Genomic DNA, 19,478 nt, shown 5'->3' with positions numbered 1-19,478 from the left:
AAGTTGCTCTGGATCAGTGTCTGCTAAATGACTAAAATCATTTATGGATGATTCAAATGTTTAATTATAAATACATTTTGATGAAGCCCTGCTGATATCGCAAAGTGCTATACAGAAACTCAGCCTAAAACCCCAAACAGCAAGCAATGTCTCACATAATAGGCCTATGTGAGAGATGCAGTTAGTTTGAAGGCTTGGCACAATGTTGCCATCCAGTGGTAGCCGTTCAATAACTTCCAATCAACCACATGACAATCATCTTTTTCCTAGATTCTGTTTAATGTTCCTCAGTCTAAACAAAATTTGCTCCACAATCAGGAAAACTTGTATATATATTCAAACATATATGAAACAAACAAGCCCTCACAGTGTTGGCAGGTCTAGTCAAATTAAACATGTCAAACCAATTTATCCTTAAGGCAGAGAAGAAAAAAAAACAGTTATAACATTCTTACCAGCCATTTCTAAAAAAAATAATAATAATAAAAAATAAAAAAAACTTTGAATACAACTCAATTCAGATTATACTGATTCAGGAGGTTTATAATAAAATAAAAAAAGCCAATTTAAAGATGCATCAATAACTTGCCCTTTTTGGGCAAACTTACTATAACAGTGTGCAGCCACCAGCAACAACTGAATTACTTTCACAATCATATCTATATATGTATGTATAACATGCATGTTATGTTTACTTGGCAGCTTTTAGACAGGCAGCCCATTCTAACACCCACCCCTACACTAATTGGTATTTTGACCAATCAGACCTGAAAAATATCTGATTGTGGAAAACATTCAGAATTTGGCTGCCTGGTGAAATGCAGCCTAAGTTAACAGAATTGTCTTTAGGGAAAATCATGTGGGATCAGCAGTACGTTCTGCAAACAGACAAATCAGATCCATTTTAGTGGTAGAGTGGCCTCACCAGTCTCTCCACTTTCACAAAAGGATTCTGAGGGGGAAATAAAGGAAACGGCAAACTTCCAAACAACCATTTCATAAGCCAGAGTTATCCTAGTTTTTTTCTTTTTTATCCATTCATAACCATGTATACGACTTTTGTTCATAGTGACAGTACTAATTTGATAAGGTGGTAGTATTTCTGCTTATTTAAACCACAGGCTTTAATATACATTTATCTATATACACTTACATTAGAAAGCAGTAGCACTGTCAAGTACATCAGTTTCAGGCAAGGTTAAATGGTTCTGGTAATACAGTATTACGTTAAAAAAAATCAAGAAAAAAAACTGGGCGATGTGGAAGGTAACAAGAGAACTCGAAAATAAGTTGTTGAAATTGTAGGGTACTAGCTATAGGTAAGCACCATCTGTATATAGGTTTTATTCTTTATCTAAAAAGTGTGCGTTTACAAGACTCAAAAACATAAAATAAAAACTAAGACCTACGATGCTGTTGTGAGATGAAATGGGACACTACGTATTTATTTGGACAGTGAAGGAACATTTCTTCCCCATTCAGCTCTATAATACAGCATTTTTATTTGAGATTTAAATGTTTTATACGATGACTAAAGAATGTTACCATTAACTGGAAAGTATTTCCGTACAAATATGTTATGTTTAGAAATTAAAGCACTTTATGCATCTAGTACCCCCATTTGAAGGTGTCATAAGTATTTGGACAAATTCACTTTGTGTATTAAAGTAGTCAAGTGTAGTACTTGGTCCCATATTCATAGCACGCAATGACATCAAGCTTTTTAAGCTACAAACTTGGATGCATTGGCAGTTTGTTTTGGTTGCGTTTCAGATTATGTTGTGCCCAATAGAAATGAATGGTAAATAATGTATTGTCATTTTGAGAGTCACTTATTGCAAATAAAAGTAGAATGTTTTGGAACATTAATAAGGATGTCTCCATGATTACGGATAATCACAAATAAATCTTAAATAATTATGATTAAGAAATTTAAGAGGCATGCATATCATAACCACCCAAAAAATGCTAACCTCTTATCGGCAATGGTGAGAGGTTAGCAAGATCTTTGTTGCTCAAACTCACTCATCATTATTCAAGATTCATTCATGAGTATCTGTAATCATGATAGTATCCACATTAATGTAGAAATGTTCAGAAACCTGACTACTTTACCACACAAGTGAATTTGGCCAAATATTTATGACATCTTCAAAATGTTTGGCTTTCATTTCTAAAAAGGAAAAAAAAATATTTATGAAAAGAACCTCAAATAAAAAAAAAAATTTTTTTTGAAAAAAGAGACATTCTGTACTGTCGCCTCCTATGAAACATTTGATCTCAATTCCAAAATGCTGGAGTAGAGACATTCAAAGTTTTGCTCCACTGTCCAAATAAATACGTAGGGGAGTATAAATGTTAGCTAGAAAATTAGCAGGATTGTCTGGTGGGTGGGACAAACAGCTCTAGCTAGCCCATATAAATGACCAACTACCCGTTAGATTCTCTCCATAATACTCACGACACATTTAAGCCAGTCCTAAACATTTGTTCGAGCTTAAAAAACACATTTTTTTTGCATGAATATACCTACAGTTGAACGACAGATTGTTAGAAGGAACAAATGTCTACGAATGTCATCGTTGGTGTCAGGTGTCAACGTAATGTTTACAGAGGAGTTGTTATTCAGGGCGTTCTTTAAGGGTTTTATATGGTTACGTTTTATAGGGTTTTTAAGAACGCACTCCTCAGAGGCAAAACACTGGTAGGTGAACCAAAACAACAACCCTTCAGTATTGTGGACGACCAACCAATGTGGCACCTGACCACAAGGCGGATAACATCCCAGATGACATTGTATTTAAATCATAATCCGCTCCACACGTGGTGCTGGTCCTCGAATGCAGACCCCAGTCTCCCTGTCCGTCGCCCTCTTCCAACTGGCGTAGCCGTTCGGAACGCCGTGCTAGGATCTGACCTCCTGACTGGGCTTCTCACTCCGGTCCTGGAGAAACGGGAAAAATAGCAGAAACGGGACAAAAATCAGCACAACTGTTCTGTCGCGCGAGCTTTGGATTAGGCTGGAAGGAGGAGGCAAGAATGCATGGTTCCGCAATACAATTGAGCTCACTTCAGGAAACAGCAGAGGGAGCACCCCCCGATCCACATCGATGGGACCGCAGAGGAGAAGGTGGAAAGCGTCAAGTTCATCAGGAGGCTAAATAAATTTGGCTTGACACCTGAAACTTTTACAGATGCACAATTGAGAGCATCTGGCGGGCTGTATCACCGCCTGGTACGGCAACTGCACTACCCATTACCGCAAAGCTCTCCAGAGGGTGGTGTGGTCTTCCCAACGCATTACCCGGGGCAAACTTCCCACCCTCCTAGACATCTACAGTACCCGATGCCACAGGAAGGCCAAAAAGATCATCAAGGACATCAACCACCCGAGCCACTGCCTGTTCACCCCGCTGTCATCCAGAAGGCGAGGTCAGTACAGGTGCATCAAAGCTGGGACCGAGAGACTGATGGCCTTCAGATAGCAGTCTAAAAAACAGCTTCTAAACAGCCATCACTAGCCCATCAGAGGCAAATGTCTATAGACATAGATATCACTGGCCACTTTAATAATGTTTCCATACCTAGCATTACTCATCACCCATCTGATGCATATATAATGTATTCTATACCACTATCTTAGTCCAATGCCGCTCTGACATATGTATCCATTCCTTACGTGTATATGTTGTGAAACTTAATTACTTGTTAAATGTCCCTGCACTGTCAGAGCTAGAGGCACAAGCCTTTCGCTACACCTGTAGTAACATCTGCTAAACACCTATGTGACCAGTACATTTGATTTGAAAAGTCTTGAGACTGTCATGCAGCTAGGTGGTCAACATTAATTTGTTTGAAGGTTACCTCTGCAACAAAGCATTTCTCTGCTGGGATTTTGAATTGCGTCTTTGTAGAGAGAGAGTGTGTGTGTGTGTGTGTCCACTCACGTCTCAAAAAGAGACATCAGTTTGAAGACAGTATTATTGCCTGGGGGCTTTTAGGAGGAGCTCTAGGGGATAAGAGGAGCTCGTCTGTCAGAACGACCTGGAGAGCAGAGATCTAAACACACATTCAGCTGCTTTACTCCGACTCAGAGCCACTGGCCTTACTTCACGTGTGTCCGAGGCAAAAACACCATTTGATTTAGACACGTTGCCTACTTTTGAATAGGAGCTCAAAAAACTAAATGAGGAAAGCAAGCACCTTTATGGCAATGGTATGACTTGACCTACAGCAACACTCTCTGGGATAGGCCTATTCTGTACTCCTCCCCCACCCAACTCTCCAAAACAGATTTAACATTATCAAAATGTTGTAAAAACATAACCTTCCCTTTCGTCCTACTCTCACACCGACTCAGTCAGGACTGAGGCAGGTCGATGTCTTGGCGTTTTGATTGGGTGAGCGGGTGAGAGAGGGAAGACTTGCCGGTTGTTGGGTCGCTGGGGTTTGGGGCTCACTCCGGGCCGTACCCTACCTCTGGTGGGGGAGGTTTGACGGTGACGGGCTGGGAGGAGCGCCGGGGAGGCGAGGGTTTGGGCTGGGCTTGCTGCTGCATCGGATCGTAGTAGGTCACCCCACCGTACACCTGCGACTGGCTGTACACCTGCGACTGGGCCTGAGGGGAGAGGAGGTTACATGGTTTATGTGTGTAAATACCTGTATGTTTGTAGCATGTCCTACACATTCCTAAATGTTAAGGGTGGAGTCGAATAACTTCTAAATATGCATAGAATTGCAGAGCTGTCAGCATATTGCAACAGTAATGTATTGCATTGGGTACAATATATAGCAACATGACATGCTGATGTGGTAGCTATGGTGTCTTGAGGGCAGAGGTCTCACCGGCGGGTTGTACATGGGGGGCAGGGTGGCTCCTGCCGGGTAGGGGTAGTTGGTGTTCCCAAAGGTCATGACACCTGGCGGAGGGTAGAAGGGCGGGGCCAGCAACTGCTGTGGAGGGGGCTGTCCAGGGGACATGGAGACGGGGGGAGCAGCGTAGAGAGCCGGGTTGGGCATGGGGCCACTCGACTGGTGGGGGTGTAGACCTGAGGAGGGAGACGGGAGGGGTTCACGGGTGTGACCAGACAGACTGAGGCCCATACAGTAGCCAACACCATACCAGCATTTCTGGTCAGGAGTGGGGCCGTTTAAAAAATAATAATAATAAAAAATAAACTTTTGTTACCCCTCCACCACACATTTATAAAATCACAGTGCAGTTAGTTATCACAAAACGACCATTAAAAAGGTCGCGATCATCATCATCAAACGGAAAAATAAACATACCTAACGCAACAATGCTATAACGTTAGGAGATATTCTTTTCAAAGAATATAAAGCACTTTGAACGTCATCCTTGTTAACAGTTGGAAAAATGGCAGAGTGAGACAGGGAAGCGACAGTCCTGTATGGCAATACTTAGAGGTTAAATTAGGTGGTGAAATGCAAACTTTGCAAAGTGGAATTGAGCTACAGTGGCAGTACAGGTGCAATGCTGAAAGGGAGGCACCGTGAGACCAGAAACATTGCTGGCAGCAGCACAGGACCCTTAAACAAGAGACACGGGATCTTCACAAGAAAGAAGTGCGATAAGGGATGGCTAAAATAACAGCCCCGATTACAGAAATTGCAGTTAATATGCAGCCATTGCAATGGTAGAGGATATCGGCTTCAATGCCCTGATGCTATATCTAGAACCAAACGTGACGGCCCGGAAGGAGAAATTATACAATTACTGCTCTGTAAGTACAAAGCATGAGCTCTCAAAACACCAGATTGTTGGACGTCTGAACAAGCTGTCATACATCACTGTCACGAGCCATCACATTGATGACAAGTGGGACATTAAGCCCCCTGTACTGACCAGAGCATGGAGGCACACAGAGAGCCTACCATCATTGCTGGCAGCCATGACTGGGGTCGATTGAGCGCCATTGCACCCTAGCAGTCATGAATAACCATATCCGCATTGTGAATTCACATGTCATTTTAAGATTATTTTCTTATCGTTTAAAAAAGACAAATTGCACATTTGTCACATTGAGGCAACTTTTTATGTCGTGAAACACTTATTGAAAAGCACTATACAAAGTTATTCATTAAACCAGTAAGAATAACAATTCATTTGAGTTTTATAAGAGAGAATTTAAGCAATACTATTACAGATTTGATTGAACATGTCTTCGCTTGCATGGTGAGGATCAAGAAAGCTTGTCATTGACTTCCTTTTTGTTGCCAGAGAAGACACAGGCCGAGTTCATATCTATCGTCGTAGTTGAGGCCAACTGCTGCCCACACCACGTTTTCCCTGCGTCCCCTGGCAGCAAGGTGACAGACACTAACCTGGGTGTCCTGGATGGCCTGGGTGGGGGAGGTGCATCTCAGGCTGGACCAGCATGGCCTGGGGTGGGAGGGGGGCGGGGCTGTCACCGTGGGCATAGATTGGTCCTTGGTAAGACACTGCAGGAGGAGACAATATAGCATTGACACTCATGTTTGCGCTCTACAGTCAGATATATCATTCTACAACCAAACCATATACACTACATGGCCCGCTTGTCAAACATTCCTAAATCATGGGCATTACTATGGAGTTGGTCCCCCCCCCTTGCCGCTATGCCTCCACTCTCCTGGGAAGGCTTTCCACTAGATGTTGGAACATTGGGGACTTGCTTCCATTCATCCACAAGAGCATTAGTGAGGTCAGGCACAGATGTTGGGCGATTAGGCCTGGCTCGCAGTCGGCGTTCCAATTCATCCCAAAGGTGTTCGATGGAGTTGAGGTCAGGGCTCTGTGCATGCATGTCAAGTTCTTCCACCCCGATCGACAAAACATTTCTGTATGGACCTTGCTTTGTGGACGGGGGCATTGTCATGCTGAAACAGGAAAGGGCATTCCCCTAACTGTTGCCGCAAAGTTGGAAGCACAGAATCGTCTAGAATATCATTGCTGTAGCATTAAGATTCCCCTAAACCCGAACCATGAAAAACAGCCCCAGACCATTATTCCTCCTCCACCAAACTTCACAGTTGGCACTATGCATTGGGGCAGGTAGCGTTGTCCTGGCATCCGCCAAACCCAGATTTGTCCATCAGACAGCACTTCAGGCAATACGATTCCACTGCTCCAGAGTCCAAAGGCAACACGCTTTACGGCACTCCAGGTGACGTTTGGCATGACGCATGGTTATGTTAGATCTTTCATGAAGCTCCCGAGGAACAGTTCTTGTGCCGACGTTGCTTCCAGAGGCAGTTTGGAACTCAGTAGTGAGTGATGCAACTGAGGACTGACAATGTATTACACTTCAGCACTCGGCGGTCCCGTTCTTGTATGGCCTACCTCTTCACAGCTGAGCCGTTGTTGCGCCTAGAGGCTTTCACGTCACAATAACAACACTTACAGTTGACCGGGGAAGCTCTAGCAGGGCAGAAATTTGACGAACTGACTTGTTGGAGAAGTGGCATCCTATGACGGTGCCACGTTGAAAGTCCCTGAGCTCTTCAGTACGGGCCAATGTTTGTCTATGGAGATCGCATGGCTGTGTGCTCAATTTTATACACCGGTCAGCAACGGGAGTGGCTGAAAATGCCAAATCCACTAATTTGAAGGGGAGTCCACATATACTATAGATACAAAAGTATCTGATGTGGCAATCATGTAATCATGTGTTAAAACATGTAGCTTGTTTTGTTATAGCTTACAGATAACTGTGTACCCTACCATTTTTTAAGACAGCATTCTAATGCAGCTACAACATGTTGTAGTTTAGATCTGATTCTACCAGAGCCTGGCTCTGAGCCTATGGACAAAGAGACACCAGCTAGTGTGTGTTTTCAGTTGTGCCCTGCCTTCTGGTGGTAGTGTGCGGGCGGCACTGACTCACTGGGCTCGTAGTAGTGGCTTTCCATGACCCCTATGTGCATAGGAGGAGCGGGCTCCGGGCTTGGCCTCTGGCGCTGGGACGAGTACCGCTTTGCCCGGTTACCAGCTCCCTGAGATGGAGAGAAATAGGATGAGAGCTGACCGAACCACTCAATGTCAGGTAAAAAACACCAGACTTCTCCTTGAAGGCAACATATGTACAAAGATGGGTTTCTGTCGTTTTATAAGTCACCACAAGTAGGCCTACTCACCAGCTCTTCTATGTTACTGTATTGTGGAGGTGCTCCACCCATGTGCATAGAGTTAGGGATGCCTGCAACGAGACGGGGGGGGGGGGGGGGAAGGGTCGACAACACGCAATCAAAACATATCCAACTAACTGATTAACTGCTGCTGTTTAATAACATCTTATAAGCTTCATGTCAAACCTGCTACCAACGTGTAGTTCTGACTAGGGTTTCTGTCCTGACAAAATGTGTACTTGAGACACTTTAAACCTTGGGTGCAAAAAGGACATTTTATTTCCAATGTATTGCATGATAAAAACCTCCCAGGCATCAGACTGCATGCAAGGACGCACCACCACCTGCACTGAGTGGATTAGCTGGCTTAAAAGATACTTCCATTCACACACTGCCGCCCCCCCATTGCTCCACACTGACTAATGGCCTCATTATGTCAATCAGCCTCACTGAACGGTCACTGACCGACTGACTCAGTGCTGCACCAGGGAGCTGCTGCTTAGCTTCACCTGGGCTGCTGGTGCAGTGGTGACTGAGCTGCTTGTAACAGTGCTGCTGGAACTGAGAGGATGTGTGTCACTCCATAATACTCAAAATAAATAAAAAAAGGGAGAGGGGTAGAACGGGGTAGAGCGAGGGCAAAAGAGAGAAGGCTCACCCCTCATCTCAGCGCGTAGAAACGAAGATGGGTTCTGGGCCCAGTTCTGTCCGGCTAGGCTGAGTCTGGCCAGGTCCTGGTCCAGCCCTGTGAGTACCGTCGCCTGGCTACTGTCTCCAGCATCCCCCTGGCTCTGACCGGGGCCCTGCCACGGCTCACTCGTCAGTGCCGAGGAAGACACGGTGGAGGCAGGCTCCTCAAGAGAGACCTGCTTGTCCAGCTCAGTGGCCCGGGTGCGAGTCCTCCTGGCTAGGGAGTACGACTTCTTCTCCACGGGCCGCTCCGGAGCCGGGGAGGCATCGCGGGTAACCGGGTTGTCCGCCGGAGGAGCAGATCCCCCTCGCTGCTGCTCCTGTCGCCGTGGCGCAGAGTCCCTTTCTCGATCTCCCTTGCCACTGTAGTGCCGATTGTAGTAGACGGACTGAGAAGTTGTCACTGTAGTTGTGTTGCGCTCGTCATCCTCCTCGCTGCGGATCTCTTCCACCACTACCGAAGAGCTGCGCTCCGTATGGACCCCTCTGTTCCCCCGGCCCCTGGGGCCTCGTTCCCCGTCCATGGGCGGTAGGCTCCGGGTCTGGAGGGCCTCGGCGGGGTGGGCCTTGGAGCCTGGCCGTTGAGACTCCTGGTTTCTGTCATTCCTGTACTGGGCCTGGGGGGGGCGGTTGCCCTGGAAGCCCCGGGGTGGGGGGTGGGAGGAGGGCCTGGGGGGGTTGTTGTTGCGCTGGGTGTTGGGGGCTGCTGAGGGGGGAGGATCAGACTGCTGCAGGGCCATGGCTAGGGGAGCGCTACGGCTGTTGGGGTTCCCTCCCTGCTGCCAGGAGGTATGGATGGGTCTCTCCCCGTCTCCGTCCCGCCAGCGCTTGTCCCGGACTGGAGAGGTGCTGTGTCTGCAGGGGGAGGAGAGGAGGCTAGTGTGAGGACAAGCTTGCTAATAGACCAGCGGTTGGTAAACGATGGTACACGGGCCAGATTATGTTTTGATTCTTTTATAAACACTCCAGGCCACTCTTGAACATCTAAAACAAGGTAGAAAGTATACAGAAACTATAATGGACCTGTATATTTTCAAATCATTTATCCATTTGACACGCAAATAGCTTTTGACTAACAAATCGGGCAGGGAAAAATCTGTGCGACTCTGCTCACATTTTTTATATTTATTTTTATATTCTGCCCGTTAATATAAATTGGCACGATAGACAGTAATGGTGGTTAGTGTTACAGGCTTTCAGAGACATGGGAATTTGAACACTGGGTTAGTAGAGTTGAGGGTTAGTAGAGTTGAGGGTTAGTAGAGTTGAGGGTTAGTAGAGTTGAGGGTTAGTAGAGTTGAGGGTTAGTAGAGTTGAGGGTTAGTAGAGTTGAGGGTTAGTAGTACCTGGGCTTGCGCTGTCTATAGGACCGCTCATTGGAGACACCTCCGTTGCGGATGTCATAGCCGTAGATTGCAACCAGCTCCTCACGTGACTTAGGCGCCTGCTCCTCCTCCCTGAACCTATCGTGTTCCCAGCAACCCTCGTCCTTCCACAGCTTCCTGTTACGACCCTTCGGCCTGGAGGACAGGAAAGAAGCCGCAAATATACCAATAAACAGGTTTACCAATGAAACGACATCCGTCTATTACTAGGAGTCACCCATCCTTTGTGTGGTTGTTGGTCACGTTTAGATAGTTTCAGTTGAACGACAAACATTGAACGAATAAAAGGGAAAACGTTCCGTTCCCCCTTACCGTTCCTCCTCCTGTGCGTTTCCTCTGACGTCGTGCTCAAAGAACATTCCCTTACGGGGGATATAGGCCGGGTTATTACGATCCTGGTCATCATCCAGCTTCTGGCCTGGTTTAGCACCTTTATTCTCAGAGTCTTCTGTGCTTTCCTGGTTACACGGAGTAGAATTACTCAAAATGATTGACCAAGAGGCCTATATTTGTATGCAATACTTCAACTGTATTTTCTTTTCAATTAACCATTTTACCTGTCCATCCCCGCTTTGCCGCTCCCCTGCCAGGTTGCCTTTATCTTCACACTTCACTTCTTTACTCACACCTTTCTCACCCTCTTCCTTCCCCCCTCCTTCCTGCAGTTCCCCCTCTGCAGCAGGGGTGTCAGCAGCAGGACTGGGTTTGGGCTCTGCAGCCGGTGGAGGGACCACCTCCTCCTCTTCTTCTTCACCTCCCTGAGAGAGACAATACAAGACTTGAGTTAGTTTGCTTCATGTGTATCATTATCAAGATGCTGTCAGAGAGATCATTGCAAATATCTTTAGAGTCCTACTTATTACAGTCAAAAGCGTACATGCAGAGTGGACAAATTAAACTTCTCATCCGAACCACAGTTAAGACCTCATTAAGAGGATTCCAGTAGCATCCCTGACATTGCAATGCACGAGTACATCAATTGTAGATTTTTTAAATATGTATTTGTCCGTATCTTGCATCTAGGGGCTGCTACAGTGCAGAAGGTCTGTGTTCCGAAATACCGGTATCAATGGTTGAAACATGCTCATCTCTTCAGTCCATCCAGGATTTCACTGCAGCAATTCTGACATTTCACATGGCAATATGTGATGATTTTGTCCAATTTGTTACAAAAATGCACTGACGAGTGAAAAAGGTTTGTTGATGTGTGCTTAACTGAACCATATTATGCAGTAAATTTGCAGTGATTGGTTAGTGTGGCGATCAGTCAGTTGTATGCGATAATTTGACTGTCAAATTTGCAAGCCCTCACATAATATACTGGGAATTGTTGATTTAGCAACAAAAAATATGGGTCGCAGAATAGCTACATCCTGGAGGGAATCTTGTTTCATGGTGATTGAATTTTTTATGTCTCAAAAAACTTTGAAAGTTAGATACATCATGATCTGTCCAATTCACTAGTTGGGCTATTCTGTTGGGAGAATGAGGAACCTCGCGGTAGCCTCATGAAGCCTGCATTACTGAAATTCTAAAATATCTGGTTTGTCAAATACTATGCTGCCCAAGTGTCCATGCAAATAAAACCCATAAAAATGACATTAACATTTTACCCTACAGCATAACTCTGTTCAGCAGTGGCAACTCACCTCTGAATGGGAGCCATTCTCCTCAGGATCTGCACTTTCATAGTCAGAAAGGACAGCTGCAAAAACAAACATTCAAATGTGTCTGAAACAAGTACATCAACTGTTTAACAGTGGTGTGATCCAAATGGGAAATGCTTCAGATGTCATTCTAGATAGTGTTTGGTGACGCAAATCAATGGCCTGACTCACCTTCTCCTACGCCATCTTCACTTTCCTATTAAGAAAGAATAACACTAGTCAAACAATGTGAATGAATTGACAACAAATAGCAACAGTATGTAGCCTACACACACCACGGTCACGCAGACATGATACCAACCCGTACGTCAATTATTTAGTAGCGGGGGGGGGGGGGGGGGGGGTCTGTGTCACTATGAATGTACCCTCAAATCATTAGCATACTGGTTTCGTATGACTGACGTGCCCAAAGTAAACTGCCTGTTACTCAGGTCCAGAAGCCAGGATATGCATATACATGGTAGCATTGGATAGGAAACTCTGAAGTTTCTAAAACTGTTCAAATAATGTCAGCGAGTATAACAGAACTGATATAGAACTGAAAATCCATCCAGAAATTATTTTTTTGATGTCACGGGCCATTTCAGTGCTTGCCTATTGGAAATACAAATAGATAGGACCCAGATTGCAGTTCCTATGGCTTCCACTAGATGTCAGCAGTCTTTAGAAAGGGTTTCAGGCTTGTTTTTTGAAAAATGAACAAGTAGTTGGAAGAACTACAAGGTGTCTCATTAGAACAGTGGTCTTTAACACGTGAATTAAATATTGTTTATTTAGATATTAGAGTACCTGAGGATTAATTAGAAACATCGTTTGACTTGTTTGGATGAACTTTACTGGTAACTTTTTGGATTTGTTTGTATGCATGTTGAAAGAGTGGATTACTGAGATCATTGGCGCCAACTAAACTGACTTTTTAGGATATAAATGAGGACTTTATCGAACAAAACAACCATTCATTGTCTAGCTGGGACCCTTGGAATTGCAAACAGAGGAAGATCTTCAAAGGTAAGTGATTTATTTAATCGCTATTTGTGATTGTGACACCTTGGCTGGTTGAAAAAGTATTTTGGTGTAGGGCCCTGTCAGATAATCGCATGGTATGCTTTCGCCGTAAAGCCTTTTTGAAATCTGACAATGCGGTTGGAGTAACAAGAAATTAAGCTTTTAAATTATGTATCACACTTGTATTTTCATGCATGTTTAATATTACGATTTTTTTATTTGGAATTTCGTGGTCTGCAATTTCACCGGACGTTGTAGTAGGTGTCCCGCTAGCAGTTCATGCGCCAAGAGGTTAAATGACCAGGCCATTGAGTGAATTAACTGGAATTATCTTGTCCTATACAGATGTAGAAGCTGACAGTCAAGTTTTTCTATTCACAATCCAGACTACAATAACTTACTTCCTAAAGAAAATCAAATCCAAACCTGGGAAAAAGAGCACTCTTACTTAGCTAAATGGAGAAATCTGGAAACTGATGAAAGAACGAGATCATGCTCTAAAAACAGCCCTGAAGTCCAAATTAGAGCATGAAAGACGTAAACTCAGCAAAAAAAAGAAATGTCCCCTCACTGTCAACTACGTTTGTTTTCGGCAAATTTAACATGTAAATATTTGTATGAACATAGCTTAACAGACAGAAACTGAACAAGTTCCACAGACATGTGACTAACAGAATTGGAATAATGTGTCCCTGAACAATGGGGCGGGTGGTCAAAATCAAAAGTAACAGTATCTGTTGTGGTCACCAGCTGCATTAAGTACTGCAGTGCATCTCCTCCTCATGGCCTGAGCCAGATTTGCCAGTTCTTGCTGTGAGATGTTACCCCACTCTTCCACCAAGGGACCTGCAAGTTCTCTGACATTTCTGGGGGGATCCAAGAGGTCCCAAACGTGCTCAATAGAATTGAGATCCGGGCTCTTCGCTGGCCATTGCAGAACACTGACATTCCTGTCTTGCAGGAAATCACACACATAATGAGCAGTATGGCTGGTGGCATTGTCATGCTGTAGGGTCATGTCAGGATGAGCCTGCAGGAAGGGTAGCACATGAGGGAGGAGGATGTCTTCCCAGTAACGCACAGCGTTGAGATTGCCTGCAATGACAACAAGCTCAGTCCGATGACGCTGTGACACACCGCCCCAGACCCTCCACCTCGGTCACCCATAGGCGACGTTGTTGCCAGTGATGTCTGGTGAGGACCTGCCTACAAGACCTCAGTCCAGCCTCTCTCAGCCTATTGCAGACAGTCTGAGCCCTGATGGAGGGATTGTGTGTAACTTGGGCAGTTGTTGCCATCCTGTACCTGTCCCGCAGGTGTGATGTTCGGATGTACCGATCCTGTGCAGGTGTCGTTACACATGGTCTGCCACTGCGAGGACAATCAGCTGTCCATCCCGTCTCCCTGTAGCGCTGTCTTAGGCGTCTCACAGTACGGACATTGCAATTTATTGCCCTGGCCACATCTGCAGTCCTCATGCCTCCTTGCAGCATGCCTAAGGCACATTCACGAAGATGAGCAGGGACCCTGGGCATCTTTCTTTTGGTGTTTTTCAGAGTCAGTAGAAAGGCCTCTTTAGTGTCTTAAGTTTTCATAACTGTGACCATAATTGCCTACCATCTAAGCTGTTAGTGTCTTAACGACCATTCTACTTTGTTGACTATCAAGGTACTGACACAGAACCCCTCCACTGGTTTCTTGGGCTCAGCGCTAATGAATGACACCGAACCGATCTTCATCGCAAGGGATGTTTGAGTCAGAGGTGAACAAGGTGATTAGCTCACTAAAGAACTAAAGCCAACGATGTGTTTGGGCTGGACTCTACCTTTCTTAAGAACTACAGAGTCCCTTATTGGCCCCATTACTAAGGTCACCAACACATCTATTGGTCAGGGGGTGTTGCCAAGGGCCTGAAAGTTAGCCATAATAACAGCCATCTAAATCAGGTGACCCTGCTGACATGAGTAACTACAGTCCCATTAGTATACTACCTGTGGAGTTGAAGGATGTTGAAAAGTGTGTAGCAGAGCAACTGACTGCCCACCTCAACAACAGCCCTGTCACATTACACTCCATGCAGTTTGGCTTCAGAGCAAAACACTCCACAAAAACAGCCAACTGCTTTCTTCTGGAAAATGTGAAGTCCAAGATGGACAAAGGGGTGTTGTTGGGGCTGTATTTCTTGACCTAAGGAAAGCTTTGATACTGTTAACCATGAGATTCTCATCAAAAAACTGTCCAAGTTCAACTTTCCCCCCGATGCCTTGAGACGGATGAAATCATACCGTGAAGGCAGAACTTAGCGTGTCAGATTGGGCGACAGCTATGATGTGGGCGTGCCCCAAGGGTCAATACTGGGGCCCCTCCTGTTCAGCCTGTACATTAATGATCTGCCCTCTGTCTGTACTGGGTCCTACATTCAAATGTATGCAGATGATACAGTGATATATGTGCATGCAAAGCGCAAACAAGCTGCACAAGAACTCACTACTGTAATGGTCCAGGTTACAAAGCGTCTCAGTGACTCATGTTTGCATCTCAATTCTAAGAAAAAAAGTCTGCATGTTCTTCACAAAGAGGGCAACTGATGCTACTGAGCCAGATGTGTCAGGGGAGAAGCTCCAGGTGGTATCCGATTTTAAGTACTTTGGCATCATACTTGATTCCAACCTCTTAAAAAGCAGGTGAAAAAGGTAACTCAAATAAGCAAATTCAACCTAGCTAATTTCCATTCATACAAAATTGTTTAACTGCAGAGGTAGCAAAACTGTACTTCAAATCTATCTATTAACTAGTTGGGCCCAAGCTTGCTGTACAACATTAAAACCAATTCAGTCTCTCTACAAACAGGCTCTCAAAGTGCTTGATAGAAAGCCCAATAGCCATCATCACTTACATCCTCAGAAAGCATGAGCTCCTGAGTTGGAAAAATCTTGTGTAATACACCGACGCATGTCTTGTATTCAAGATCCTAAATGGCCTTGCTCCCCCCCACTTAGTACTTTTGTTACACAGAAAACCCAAACCCATGGCAGCAGATCCACAAGGTCTAACATGAGGCAACTATGTTGGTTCCCTTAAGGAAAAGCAGCTTTATTCACCTTTATTTAACCAGGTAGGCTAGTTGAGAACAAGTTCTCATTTGCAACTGCGACCTGTCCAAGATAAAGCATAGCAATTCGACACATACAACACAGAGTTACACATGGAATAAACAAAACATACAGTCAATGATACAGTAGAAAAATAAGTCTATAAACAATTTGAGCAAATGAGGTGAGATAAGGGAGGTAAAGGCAACAAAAGGCCATGGTGGCGAGGTAAATACAATATAGCAACTAAAACACCGGAATGGTAGATTTGCAGTGGAAGAATGTGCAAAGTAGAAATTGAAATAATGGGGTGCAAAGGAGCCAAATAAATAAATACAGTAGGGGAAGAGGTAGTTGTTTGGGCCAAATTATAGATAGGCTATGTACAGGTGCAGTAATCTGTGAGCTGCTCTGACAGCTGGTGCTTAAAGCTAGTGAGGGAGATAAGTGTTTCAGCTTCAGAGATTTTTGCAGTTCCGTTCCAGTCATTGGCAGCAGAAAACTGGAAGGAAAGACGACCAAAGGAGGAATTGGCTTTGGGGGTGACCAGTGAAATATACCTGCTGGAGCGCGTGCTACGAGTGGGTTCTGCTATGGTGACCAGTGAGCTGAGATAAGACGGGGCTTTACCTAGCAGAGACTTGTAGATAACCTGTAGCCAGTGGGTTTGGCGACGAGTATGAAGCGAGGGCCAACCAACGAGAGCGTACAGGTCGCAATGGTGGGTAGTGTATGGGGCTTTGGTGACAAAACAGATGGCACTGTGATAGACTGCATCCAGTTGTTGGAGTGTTGGAGGCTATTTTGTAAATGACATCGCCGAAGTCGAGGATCGGTAGGATGGTCAGTTTTACAAGGGTATGTTTGGCAGCATGAGTGAAGGATGCTTTGTTGCGATATAGGAAGCCGATTCTAGATTACATTTTGGATTGGAGATGCTTAATGTGAGAGTTTACAGTCTAACCAGACACCTAGGTATTTGTAGTTGTCCACGTATTCTAAGTCAGAGCCGTCCAGAGTAGTGATGCTGGACGGGCGAGCAGGTGCGGACAGTGATCGGTTGAATAGCATGCATTTAGTTTTACTGGCGTTTAAGAGCAGTTGGAGGCCACGGAAGGAGAGTTGTATGGCACTAGTAGTCAATTGGCTTTCTCCATGAGAGCATCCCGTGTCTGGAACACACTGCTATCAAACACACAACTGCACCATCTATCACACGTTAACAAAAAACATGAAGACATGGCTAAAGGCCAATCAGACTTCGAAACATAATCCCAAACTGTGTATTGCCGCTTTCCATGTCTGTTGCTTGTGAGGTGTGGAAACACTGTTGCTTTAATGCATTTTGTTTTGTTGCTTTTTGTGCTATTGCTCTCTCTGCATGCTATGTGTTGATTGTCCTATGTGCTCTGCATGTGCTCACTGATTGTCTGAATTGTTATTGCAATTGTTTTTAATAACCCAGGACCTGCCCAGGACCTGCTGTTGAAAATTAGCCAGCTGGCTAAAACCGGCACTGTTACCTAAACGTTGATTAATGTACACTGTCCCTGTAAAAAAATAAGCTAAAACCTCCATTTATTGTGCCAAACATGGATTCCTCACATCACTTGGGATTTCGATAAATATCAACAAGCTTTGTCGTAGTGGTGGCCATTCAAAACCAGAGGGTAAAGTCAAGATCTTTACTGGTCAAGAAAAATTACTAGATGAGGTGTGACTGGAGGCAAATATTGTAACGTTATCTAACTAACGACGGCACATTTTAACAGTCAGATTTAATAACCCAACAACATCAAAGCTCCCTGTGGCTTTAGCACAACTACTACAGTAGTTAGCAAGTAACTGACAGAACGTGCGCCAACGTTAGCTAGCTTATAAGCTTAACTAAACACCGATCGTAACGTAACTAGACATTAAAATACTTTCATATTGTTAACCATTAGCTAACGCGTTACCATCGTGGTAAACGTGCTAGCTAGCGTTTCCAAACAAAGTAAGCTAGCGCAAACGAACTGGCTTGTCTAGTTAATTCACGGGTTGGCCCTTCACACGTTTCCCGGCCAAACATGAGCGAGTTGGTTGATTTATGAGCAGCATTAGCTGGACGCAGCAAACGCAAAACATGAGGATGCGGCTTGGCCTAACCACTGGACAACTATCCGCGCGGTACTGTTTCATTACCATAGCCGGCTAACTTGTTGACCCAGCCATTAATTATAGTAGTGAGCAGGCTAACGTTAGCTAGCTAGCCAACTAATCAAGTACTATTAAATTGATCGGCTTTGCGTCTCGAGAAAACAGGACACTCACACACTCGGATTCAGCATCGTTTTTCGGCACCACACGAACAGCTGGTGCCTCAACTGGCTCAGGATCCCGTACTCGGGGCTTCGTCGTTGGCGAAAGGGACTTTCCACTTTCCGATCCCGAACCAGATTCATCGTCCTCCTCGCTATCCTGGGACGCGCGTCTCCTTCGCCGTCGCCGGTCCGCCATCTTAGAAATCATATAAAGGAAACCGGAAGAATGCCATGAATTGTGGGTGAATGTTAGTTACGCAATTCCGCCTTTTACACGAAACCCAAACCGGTTGCGCGCGTGCGCCATCAAGCATACATTTATTTTGCCCCCCCACACCAAACGCGATCACGACACGCAGGTTAAAATAGCAAAACAAACTCTGAACCAATTACATTCATTTGGGGACAGGTCGAAAAGCATTAAACATGTATGGCAATTTAGCTAGTTAGCTTGCACTTGCTAGCTAACGTTAATTTGTCCTATTTAGCTAGCTTGCTGTTGCTAGCTAATTTGTGCTGGGATATAAACATTGCGTTATTTTACCTGAAATGCACAAGGACCTCTACTCCGACAATTAATCCACACATAAAACGGCCAACCGAATCGTTTCTAGTCATCTCTCCTCCTTCCAGGCTTTTTCGTCGTTTAACTTATATGGTGATCGCATCTAAACTTTCATTGTATTACCACGACTACCGGCAAAACAGTTCGTCTTTCAATCTCCCACGCGGGTATAACCAATGAGGAGATGGCACCTGCTTCTATAAACCAATGAGGAGATGGAAGAGGCAGGACTTGCCACGCTATCTGCATCAGAAATAGGAATGAGTTCTATTTTAGCCCTTGGCGTTGCAGACGCTTGTTGGTGCACACGAGCAGTGTGGGTGCAATAATTGAATAACATATATTTCTAAATTTATTTTGCGATGCTCGGTCTGGTCAGCATGTTAGCCTCCTCTAGCTTATTTTTTTAATCAAGGCATTTAAATCTTTCTGGCAAGTTATCGTTTCAATTATGAAGTGTCATTAATCGTTACAAAATGCTTCAAAAAACAATTAAGTCAGTATGATGACGCCTGTGAACAAAATGATATATTCCCTGAAATCTGCTCAGAGTTGAATGAATATTAAGTATTATCCAGAGACATATTGATAGTAATTTTCACATTCATACCTAATTCCCATTATGGTCCAGTGCTTTCAAATTC

General features: G+C 44.6%; 1 protein-coding gene across 2 annotated transcripts; it reads right to left on the bottom strand.

The window, feature by feature from the left end:
- Nucleotides 1-260: 260 nt before the first annotated feature.
- On the bottom strand, nt 261-19,449 carry LOC129828786 (protein CASC3-like). 2 transcript variants are annotated; one of them, XM_055889995.1, is made up of 14 exons: nt 18,814-19,449; nt 18,280-18,465; nt 12,041-12,065; nt 11,852-11,907; nt 10,760-10,960; nt 10,515-10,660; nt 10,164-10,337; nt 8,786-9,672; nt 8,137-8,198; nt 7,887-7,995; nt 6,346-6,462; nt 4,846-5,048; nt 4,478-4,618; nt 261-2,944 (listed from the first exon to the last, which is right to left on the bottom strand). In XM_055889995.1, the coding sequence occupies exons 2-14, from the start codon at nt 18,463-18,465 to the stop codon at nt 2,906-2,908; spliced, it is 2,346 nt and encodes a 781-aa protein (XP_055745970.1). In that variant the 5' UTR covers nt 18,814-19,449; the 3' UTR covers nt 261-2,905. The 2 variants fall into 2 exon arrangements, with proteins under 2 accessions (XP_055745970.1, XP_055745979.1); XM_055890004.1 differs by lacking the exon at nt 18,814-19,449 and having other exon boundaries at nt 4,429-4,618; nt 18,280-18,477.
- Nucleotides 19,450-19,478: the final 29 nt, after the last annotated feature.

Source organism: Salvelinus fontinalis, chromosome 2 (genome assembly GCF_029448725.1).
Source record: "Salvelinus fontinalis isolate EN_2023a chromosome 2, ASM2944872v1, whole genome shotgun sequence".
NCBI classification, from domain to species: domain Eukaryota; kingdom Metazoa; phylum Chordata; class Actinopteri; order Salmoniformes; family Salmonidae; genus Salvelinus; species Salvelinus fontinalis.
The sequence above is the reverse complement of the archived record's forward strand: the minus strand, read 5'-3'. Positions and strand labels throughout refer to the sequence as shown.

Bases quoted from the DNA above. Each gene is read 5' to 3' on its own strand.
- LOC129828786 (XM_055889995.1), bottom strand. From the start codon at position 18,465: ATGGCGGACCGGCGACGGCGAAGGAGACGCGCGTCCCAGGATAGCGAG. The intron at 11,908-12,040 runs GTGAGTCAGGCC...TTGTTTTTGCAG, and splicing joins TGAAGATGGCGTAGGAGAAG to CTGTCCTTTCTGACTATGAA. The intron at 8,199-8,785 runs GTGAGCCTTCTC...GTCTCGTTGCAG, and splicing joins TCTACGCGCTGAGATGAGGG to GCATCCCTAACTCTATGCAC.